Source organism: Muscardinus avellanarius (genome assembly GCF_963383645.1).
Source record: "Muscardinus avellanarius genome assembly, chromosome: 7".
Lineage (NCBI taxonomy): Eukaryota > Metazoa > Chordata > Mammalia > Rodentia > Gliridae > Muscardinus > Muscardinus avellanarius.
Window position 1 is genome coordinate 2,943,684 of NC_137793.1, and position 10,716 is coordinate 2,954,399.

General features: G+C 55.6%; 1 protein-coding gene across 1 annotated transcript; it reads right to left on the reverse strand.

Moving 5' to 3' along the window:
* Positions 1-7,818: 7,818 nt before the first annotated feature.
* SOWAHA (sosondowah ankyrin repeat domain family member A) lies at positions 7,819-9,435 on the reverse strand (the record flags this gene model as incomplete). Its single annotated transcript, XM_080699357.1, has 1 exon — positions 7,819-9,435. One exon carries the CDS (start codon positions 9,433-9,435, stop codon positions 7,819-7,821), a length of 1,617 nt encoding a protein of 538 aa, XP_080555483.1.
* Positions 9,436-10,716: the final 1,281 nt, after the last annotated feature.

Consider the following 10,716-nt stretch of genomic DNA (forward strand, 5'->3'; position numbering starts at 1 on the left):
AGCACAGAACAAAGCTCAAGTTGTTCCTTTTACATACAAATATATAAAGCATACGGGGCTCCTGCGGAGCCACGGAGGCTCTAACATTCTGCTATGCCTCTGGCCTTTGAACTGGTCGGTGGGGCCTCTGCTCCAAGGTCCTGGGCCCCCAGCTGCAGAGGGAGCGAGTTCCTGCCTGGAGCCACTAACTCCTGCCTGTTGTCTCTTGCAGTCTCCTGCTGCATTCGCCCATTATGATGTTCTTAGAAGCGCGTTTAATTTTGTCACGTAAGTCGGCGGAGGTCGTATGTTTTACACAGAGCAGCTCCACTCGGGTAGGCGTGGGTGCGGGGAGTGGGGGGCGCCCGCCTTCTTCCTGTTAGACTGAACTTTGGCTTTGTGCTGGGCTTTTCCGCGGGGGATTCGAAGCTCCAGGGCTCTCCCCGGCCAGAGCAGCTCAGTCCCCGGACCAGGGCCACTTTCTGCGCCCGGCCTTGTCTGTCTCCTTCCAGCCCGGGTTCTTTCCCTCCCGTAGAGTTATCCCTTCCAAGAGCAAGAACGAGCCTGTCTAAGAGGTTCTGGAGCAAGGATGGTGTGGCCGCCTGCCATCCCAGGACCGGGGAAGCCGAGACAGTAACAACCCCAAGTTCAAAGCCAGCGCCAGCCACTCAGAGACACTCTCAACAATGTAGTGATACTCCAAATTGAAAGAAAAAGGCCTGGGGGTGTAGGTCGAAGGTAAAATACCCCTGGGTTCAATTCCCAGCAACACACACACACACACACACACACGCACACGCACACGCACACACACGCACACACGCACACAGCTCTGTAAACCAGATGTGGTGGCGCATGCCTGTAATTCCAGGACTTGGGAGGCCTGCAGGTTTGAGAACAAACCTCAGCGATTTAGTGAGACTGTCTCAAACGAAAAAGGGCTGGGGGTGCAGCTTGGCGGAAGGACATTTGTGGGTTCAACCTTCATTATCAAAATGAATGAAGCCAGTGTGGTGGTGCAGCCTGTAATCCCAGCATTCAGGAGGCTGAGACAGGAGGAGCGTGGTTCCCAGACAGCCTCAGCTACTTAGTGAGGCCCTTTGCAATTTAGTGAGACTCTGTTTCAAGATAAAGAATAAAAATTAGGCCGGGGTGGTGGCCACGCTTGTAATTCCCGTGCTTGGGAGGCAGAGACAGGAGTATCGTGCAGGTTCGAAACCAGCCTTGCTGGCTTAAGAGACCCTGTTTCCAAATAAAATATAAAATATATTGGTCTGGGAGTGTAGCCCGGAGGTAGAAGGGTTCCATCCCCAGTACCACCAAAAAATTAATTAATTAATTAAAAATTAAATAATATAGCACCGGGCGTGGTGTCGCACGCTTGTAATCCCCACGCTTGGGAGGCAGAGACAGGAGGATTGCGCAGGTTCGAAGCCAGCCGCGCGCGCTGGCTTAGGAGACCCTGTTTCCAAATAAAAATGTAAAAATAGGTCTGGGAGTGTAGCCCGGAGGTAGAGGGCTTCCAGGAACCACCAAAAAAATAAAAAAAAAATAAGAAATTAAATAAAAATTAAAAGTAAACATTAAAAAATAGAGCTGAGGGTGTAGCTTGGAGGTAGAATGCCCCTGGGTTCCATCCCCAGTACCAAAAAAAAAAAAAAAGTTCCGTGTGGCCACCACTGGCTTCAAGTCCTGGGCCCAGAACCCGGGCGACTTGGCCCTCCAGGGCACTGCCAGCAGGGGGCACTGTTCTCCTTACGGTGACAGCTTCCACCCACACGGGCCACCCTCGGCCTCCGCAGCCCGCAGCCCTCTGGACCAGCCCGCGGGACGGAGGGGCCCAAAGCAGCCGAGCCTTTGGCCTCCGTGGGGAGCACAGTCGGGCCGGCCGGGCGGGACAGGCTGGCTCGCCAGGCCTGGTGGGGAAGCTGCTGGCTGTGGGGATGGGGGGCGCGGCGCGGGCGTGGACCCGAGCATCGCGGGCTCGCGGATTCCAGGTCGGGGGAGAGCCTGAGCGGCCCCACCGGGCCCCGCCACCCGCGGCCCGGCCTTGGGGGGGCTCGGGCTCTGCTGGGGCGGTTGCTGGGCAACAGGAGGCGGCGCCTGCCGGCTCGCCTCCTCCTGCCCCCGCGGCTCCTAATAAGGGCTCAATAAGTGCACGTCTCTTATTCTTTATTTTTTAACCTTCAGACTGTAAATTGGAAGCAGGATGACAAAGTAGCCTTCTGCAGTGCTCCGAGCCAGCACGCGACTGTCTCCATACTGGGCTCAGCACAAAGCGTCCCTTCCCCCAACCCCCTCTCGCCTGGGGGAACTTGGGAGGAGGCTCCCGGAAACAAATTGCGGGGTTCTCGGTTCAAAAGTAAATCGGAAGCTGAAGGGGAACCGGCATGGTGGCCCGCACTTGTCATCCCAGCATTGGGGAGGCTGAGACAGGAGGGTCGCAGGTTTGTGGCCAGCTCAGCTACTGGTGAGGCCTCTGCAACTTAGTGAGACCCCGTTTCAAAATAAAGAATAAAAAATAGGTCTGGGGGTGTAGCTCAGAAGCCATATGCCCCTGGGGTTCAATCCCAAGTACAGAAAGAAAGAAAGAAAGAAAGAAAGAAAGAAAGAAAGAAAAGGAGGAGGAGGAGGAAGAGGAGGAGGAGGAGGAGGAGGAGGAGGAGGAGGAGGAGGAGGAGGAGGAAATTTAGTTATAGTTGAGGATGGCGGAGGAGGAGGTGAGGAGTTCGGCCATGGGGAGGCTCTGGAGGGAGGGCAATTGCTCCAAACACACCCTCTGTGGACTAGCTACAGCTTAGGTCACAGAAAGCGTTTTATCTGTTGTCTTTGAAATTTATTAGGTTTTTTGTACTGGGGATTAAACCCGAGGGCATTCTGCTTTGACCTACACCCAAGTCCTTATTCTTTCGAAACAGTATCTCACTAAGTTGCCGAGGGTCTCACTAAGTTGTTGAGGCTGGCCTGGAACTTGCAATCTTCCTGTCTCAGCCTCCCAAAAGTGGGATGGGCTTGTCTCTGATATTTTGATCAGCACGTATTCCCTATTAACAGGAAAAATTTTTTCCAACCTAGGAGAGCTCCCAATCTCTGAGTTCCTCTCTCCTTCCTCCTGTTTTAAGGCTCACTTAGGCCATCCATGCCCCACCTGTCCAAGTCCAAGATGTGGCAGCCCCCAGGAGTGAGCTCAGCTTAGGGCAAAGGGTATCTGTGGAGCCGTAGAGAATATGCCCACGAGACCATTCAGATGGTCAAAGGATTTCTTCCAGGAAAAGTCCCCCAAAAGGGGAATATGGTTCTGGGCGGGCCTAGCTTTACGTTCAAGGGAGCGTGGGGGTGCAGGGTAGGCAGTGGGTTAGGTTTCAAAGGTGGGTTGGGATGCAGGCTAAGAATGAGATTATTGATCGTTTTTTTCGTGTGTGTGTGTGTGTGTGTGTGTGTGTGTGTGTGTGTGCGCGTGCCCAGGAGCATTCTACCTCTGAGCTACACCTCCAGCCCTAAATTACAGGGCACTGGTGTCCCACCTGCAATCCTCCTGTCTCAGCTTCCCAAGTACTGGGATGGCAGCGTCACACTCACTGCTTCTTCTGTTTTAACTCAAGTGATAATCACATACAGAACATGAGATAATATTCCTTGTGTGGGAGTGCGTCTCTCCGGGGACAGTGAGTTACTTATGTATGCGAATACTAATACGGTGAGAGGATGGTGATGGCATCGGGGTGCTCCACCGGCCGGTGCCACGTGGTTTTGGACCGTAGCCATATGCCTCCTGGAACCCTGGGGACGTCTCGGCTTTCTCAGGAGCCTGCGCAGTCCACACGCGCCGCCCCACAGCCCACGAATAGGCGCTGCATCGAATGTCCCGCAGAGGAAGAAGGAGCGAGACCACCTGCTCCCAGAGATGGACAAAGCAGTGGGGGAGAGCCCGGAGGCCGTCCCAGCTCTGCAGGGACAAGGGCCCGCCACTCCTCCAGGCTCCAGCTCCCACACTTTCTTTCCTTCCTTTCTCTCTCTCTTTCTCTCTCTCTTATTTTTGCAGTACTGGGGATGGAACCCAGGGGCGTTCTACTTCCAAGCTACACCCCCAGCCCTACTTTTTATTCTTTATTTTTGAAACAGGGTCTAAGTTGGGGAGGTCCTCATTAAGTAGCTGAGGCTGTCCACGAACCGTGATCCTCCAGTCTCAGCCTCCCGAGTGCTGGGATTACCAGCGTGCGCCGCCACGCCTGGCTCCCTCCCTTTAAAGATACTAAGATCCTATGGTTAATAACTGCAGAGTGTGTGAACTGTGCCTGGCACTAAGTAAACACAGCTTCTGTGCGAATTACTTATACCCAAGTCACCCCCGAGGTAAGTGAAGCTTATTCAAGAATGAAAATGCAAGACTTTAGGAAAGTGCTCCGTGGCTCTGACTCACAGACGTCTAGGTCAACAGTTAACTTCCCTTCCATTAGAAAGAGCCGTTCTCCTCCCCGTGACAATCTTACCAAGCCCACTGCTGAGCAATGTATGCTCGTTTGGGGGGGGGCATCAACAACTGTGTCCATGCATCTGACATTCTGTACCCCAATATTATGGAAAATTGCAACACATCAAATTTTTAAAAAATTGCTTTTTTGTTGTTGTTTTTGTGGTATTGGGGATGGAACCCAGGAGCATTCTACCTCCAAGGTACACCTCCAGCCTGGTTGTTTATTTTTTACTTTGAAAGAGGGTCTTACTAGCCGGACGTGGTGGCGCACGCTTGTAATCCCCGCGCTTGGGAGGCGGAGACAGGAGGATCGCACAGGTTCAAAGCCAGCCTCAGCTATTTGGTGAGGCTCTCAGCAACTTAGTGAGACCCTGTTTCCAAATAAAATAGAAAATAGGTCTGGGAGTATAGCCCGGAGGTAGAAAGCCTCTGGGTTCCACCCCTAGTACCACCAAAAAAATGAAAGAAAGAGGGTCTCACTGAGTTGCAAAGGGCCTCACTAAGTAGCTGAGGCTGTCTGCAAACCATGATCCTTCTGTCCCAGCCTCCCGAATGCTGGCATTCCTCTGAGCTACAACCCCAGACTGATTTTATTTGGTTTTGGGTTTTTTTGTTTTTTGTTTTTTGTTTTTTTTTTGGGAGTCTGGGGATGAAACCCAGGGGCATTCAACCTCCAAGCTACACCCTTTGCCCTATTTTTTTTATTCTTTATTTTGAACCAGGGTCTCCCTAAGTTGCAGAGGGCCTCACTAAGTAGCTGAGGCTGTCTGCGAACCATGATCCTCTTGGTCTCAGCCTCCCAAATGCTGGGATGACAAGCGTGCGCCACCACGCCCGGCTCTGATCTTATTTGGAAACAGGGTCTCACTAGGTACCTTATAATTCTAGGAAGTCTTTGCCTGGGAGGAAGTAGCAGTGGTTCCAATACTGGGACCTTTGCAGGCCACCCTTCAGAAGCAAAGACTCTTCTGACAGGTCAAATAGTAAATACTTTTCTAATATAGGAATACAGTAAATACTTATCAATATTGTTACTTTGTTAGAGTGTGTCTTTCTCAAGGAAGGTGATATCTGTGTATGTGACCTGTGTTACATCGTCTCAGTCAGGACTGTTCTTTATCATAGAAAAATCTTTTTTTTTTTTTTTTTTTGGTGGTACTGGTGTTCCTGGAAGCCCTTCTACCTCCGGTCTACACTCCCAGACCTATATTTATATTTTTATTTGAAAACAGGGTCTCTTAAGCCAGAGAGGCTGGCTTTGAACCTGCGCGATCCTCCTGTCTCTGCCTCCCAAGCGTGGGGATGACAAGCGTGCGCCACCAGCTCGGCTTAAAATCTTTTAATATTTCATTCTGTGTCCTAGATCTTCTGCTAGTCAATTTGCTATGATTATTGCCTCCCACAGACTTTCTGCAGAGGCAGAAGGCTTCATTTGCACTTTAAAATAACTTATGCCGACCAGCTAGAGTTCCAGGCAGAGAAGGTAGGAAAGTCAGGGGCCCTTCGCCTCTCTCTCTCTCTCCCTCTCTCTCTCTTTCTCTCTCTCTGTTTGGTTCTTTTATTTTCCACAGAAACCCAAACTCTTTCGATAATAGAATGCTTGAAAGAGGCAGAAGAATGAGGAGGAAAGGGAACAATGAAGGAGATAAAAAGAAAAGAAAAAGATAGTAGCAAGAGCTGAGCAATGTCTACGGGAGTACAGCTCACAGAGACAGGGACCGAACGGAGGACTATTTATTTTGTTGCTTAAGTCAAAACATTCCATGACCAATTGCCTTGAATAACTCCAGAGGCTTCAGTGATACACCGTGGGGAGGACAGAAGCCCGCCACCCCCATGCCGCGAAAGCCACAAGGTACGACATGCAAATAGAACCTGCAAGGCGCCGCCATCACAATATGGCGGAGAAAAGCTGGTGGAGCAAAGGCATTGCACACTTTTGGGGGGTTTTGTTTTGGTGGCACTGGGGGTGGACCCCAGGGGCCTTCTACCTCTGAGCTACACTCCCAGTCCTATTTTATTTTTATTTTGAAACAGGGTCTCGCTAGGTCGTTGAAAGTCTCCTTACTTGCAGAGGCTGTCTTAATACCTGCAATCATCCTGTCTCAGCCTCCCAAGTAGTGGAATGACAGGCATCTGCTACCATGTCTGGCTTTAGATGGCCTTTTTAAGTGGATATCACAAACTTTTTGTTTGTTCAGAACTTTTACCTAAGAGTTTTTGGTTTTTCCCCACTGAGTTGCAGAGGGCCTCACTAAGTAGCTGAGGCTGGCCGCAAATTGTGATCCTCCTGTCTCAGCCTCCCGAGTGCTGGGATTATAACTGTGTGCTACCACACCTGGATAAGCGTTCCTTTTTAATGGCATCAATGACTACTTAATAAGTTGTTTTTCTGATGTAATGCTATATAACTTGATTTTTCTTTGACTAGTCACCCATTCACTGGAAGCCACAGATGCAGGAACATGGTGCAAAGGTACAATTCAGAAAGAAATCACAATGCTAAAAAACCAGTGTTCATGCGAAATCCAACAGCCATCCATTGGTGCCAAACACACATTTGCATTTCACAGCAGCTGAAAAGTACTTGCCAAAATGTCTCTTCTCTCCCTCTTCAATCACTTTCACTACTAAGATGGGCTTGCTTCCTAATACTTAACATTCAGTCTCCTTGAAACCAGTTCCATCCATGTGGGTCCCACTCTGCGCTCAAGACTCTAGAGTCTTGATTGTATAAGACGAGGTAGATAAACTTTTAAGAGTTGTCTTCGTTGGGATTAATTTCCTTTAGATCTTGATAAACTCTCTTTCTCTTTTAAACAGAATTCCAAAATATTTAGCAAAAGGTTGAAAATGAGCAATCTGCCTAAAAATGGAAAATATATAGTTTCAAAAGGTTATTAGGAAAGTTGCTTTACCTCATTTCAATTTAAAAACAGAATAAAAGCATCAGATTGCAAAACCACTACATATCTTAAAGCTGACAAATAACCCGCCGTCCCTCACACATTTAAAGAGGCCCTCGCTGCGGTCTGGCCTGGGAGACCGCGGATGCGGAGGCTTCTGGTGATCGCATTCAGGGCTCAGACCAGCTGCAGCCCCTTAACCTCTGACCCTAACCGGCAAGTCTCTCCCAGAATTCAGGCCCAACAGCGCGTTTCTCCCCAGGAGCCTCTCAGCGATCCCCAGTCACATCTCTGGAGAGAGATCGGGCGTCGGACAGAAGCTGGAGGTGCAGGTCCAACCGGGTGACCCGGCGGCGCAGTGGACAAAGCTGGTCGGGCCGCAGGTGTCGCCCGGCCTGGGCCGGCTTAGACTCTGCAAGGCAGGCCCCGTGAGCGCAGCCAGCCAAAGCCCCGGGCCTTTCAGGTGGTGGGGGGCAGGCTGGGCACGAGGCCAGCTAAAGGCCCCGACGTGGATCGGCGGGGGATTTCCGGGAAGGCCGGCAGGCCACCACGGACCCTGGTCTTCTTGCGCGGAGCCATGGGCGAGGCGCCCAGGAACTTGCTGAACGAGCTGGACTTCCTCAGGCCGCGGGCCAGGTCCTGGAGCATCAGGTCGTCGGCCAGGACGCCCAGAAACGCGCTGGTGGTGGAGCCCAGGATGGTGGCGGCCACCTGCACGGGGTGGCGGGCCACCAGGCTACCGCTCGCAGCACCCGAGGCCTCGGGCTCCGGCGGCTCGCGCAGGCTCGGGTCCCCGAGCAGGCGGCGCAGGGCGCAGGAGGCGCCGGGCCGCAGGTACTGGTAGGCGCGCCGGCCGCTGTGGTCGCGGACGTGCACCTGGGCGCCCAGGCGCACCACCAGCAGCACGGCGGCGTCCTCGTGGCCGTGCAGGGCGGCCAGGTGCAGCGGCGTGTAGCCCCCGTGCGAGCGCGCGTTCACGTCCACCGGGGCGCCCCCGCGCCGCGCCAGCTCCACCAGCTGCAGCGCCATCTCGCGGTCGCCGCTCTTGGCCGCCCAGTGCAGCGCGGTGAAGCCCGACATGAAGTCGCGCTTGGCGGCCAGGCCGCCGTCGCGCAGCAGCAGCCCGTGCAGCTGGGGCGTCCAGCGGCCGCCGGCCGTGCGCACCAGCCACTCGTGCTCGGCGGGCTCCAGCGGCACGGCGGCCGGCGGCGGCGCGGGCGGCGCCTCCTCCACGTCGGGGCTCAGCAGGCGCGGCCCGGCGCGCGACAGGCGCCGCAGGTGCGGCGAGCGCCCGGGGCCGGCGTGGAGGCCCAGGCCGGCCTCCTCCACCGACAGCCTCCGCACGAGCCGCGGGGAGCCGCGGGGGCTCGGCTCCTCCGACAGCTGGCGGCGCAGGCCCTGCTCCTCGGCGCGGAGCCGCAGCGCGGCGGGGCCGGGGGCGCAGCGCACCGGCAGCATGCAGGGCTTGGGGGCGGCGGAGCCCCGCGGGGCCCGGGCCGCCTCCGCCGGCGCCTCCCGGGGCGGGGCGAGCTGGGCGGCGGGGTCCCGGGGCGGCGGGGCCGGGGCCCCGGGGGCGCGCACGGGCTGGGATGGCGCATCCTGGGGCGCATCCCCGGGAGGATCCCCGGGCGCATCCTGGGGCGCATCCTGGGGAGCATCCTCGGGCGCATCCTCCGACACATCCCCGGGCGCATCCTCGAGAGCATCCTCGGGCGCATCCCTGGGCGCATCCCCGGGCGCATCCTCGAGAGCATCCCCGGGCGCATCCCCGGGCGCATCCTCGGGCGCATCCTCCGACGCATCCCCGGGCGCAGGTGCCGGGGGCGCGGGGGGCTCCCGCAGCACCACGAACTTGACGCCGTCCAGCTCCTCCACCACCGCCACGTCGCTGACGAAGCGCTGGAAGCGGCGGCGGCGGGCGGCGCGGCCGCGCGGGTCCCCGGCCTCCAGCAGCGGCTGGAAGCGGCGCAGCAGCTCGGCGCTGCGCACCTGGCCGCCGCGCTCCCGCAGGAAGCCCAGCACGGCCGCCTGGCTCACCCCGGCCGCGGCGGCGGCGGCGGCGGCGGCCAGCGCCATGGCGGGCGCCCTCACCGCGAGGCTCGGCCCCCGCCGCCCGCGTCCCGGCCGCGCAGCCGCCCCGCGGAGTCGCCGGGCGAGGGGCGCGGGGGGCCGCGCCGCGGGGCCCGCAGGTGTGGGCCGTGGGGTTCCGCGCGAGGGGCGCCGGCCTCCATCCCGGCCGGGCCGCGCAGGTGACAGCCACCGCCGCCCGGCGGAAATCCCCCCGCGCCCCCACCCCAAGCCCGATTTAAAGGCGCCGCGGCTCGCTCGCGTTGCTAGGTGGGCGTGCTCCCCAGGGCGGTGGCGTGGAGGGGAGGCAGGGGGTGCTTCTCCCTTAAGGAATATTTCAGCGCCACAAGAGGAAAGCGGTCCCCCCTCTTGGTGGAACGACCATCCATACCTCCCCGATTTTAGATTGCATTGCATACAGGAAAACGGCTTTATGCAATCTACATCAAAACACGATTGCCTGTGTGGCGCTGTGCGTTGGTTGCTAGAGGTTTAGAACAGACATTTTAAAAAGCAAGCAATCCTTCCTTTGACTGGGGATTTAACCCAGGGGTATTCTACCTCCGAGCGTCACCTTCAGCCTCATTTTATTCTTTATTTTGAAACAGGGTCTCACTAAGCTGCAGAGGCCCCACAAGTTGCTGGGGCTGGCCCCGAACCTGCGATCCTCCTGTCTCAGCCTCCCCAAGTACTGGGATTACAGGCATGCACACACGCCCGGCTGATGACACTTTTTTTTTTTTTTACATAGAATTTTGGGAATAAATCCACCAAACAAGATGAAAAAAAAATCGCCTGAGATCACCATTAGCATTTTGAGGTGTCCCCCACCTACCTGAGTGTACAGGTTTCTTCTTTATGAAAGCAAAGTTGAGTCACTGTTGTGGGGCTGGGATTGGACCAGGGCCTCCGGCCTGCGCCAACCCTGACACCGAGCCACACCCCACTCCTGGGTGCTGTTAAAACTTCATCTGGGGCAGAGTGCAGGCGGTGTCTGTGTGAGGCCCTGCTGCCGATTCCCAGCACCAAACAGAGAAACGTCACTTCTGCCGCGGTGGGGCGCACACCTGTAATCCCAGTACTCGGGAGGCTGAGACCGGAGGATCACAGGTTCCAGGACAGACTCAGCAAGCAGTGAGACAGCAACCTAGGGAGACCCTGCTTCAAAATAAAAATACGGATAAAATAGAGCTGGGGTGTAGCTTGACTGAATGCCCCGGCTTCCATCCCCAGTACCACCACCAGAACAAACAAAAAGCAAGTAAATAAACTTAATTTATTCCACAGATG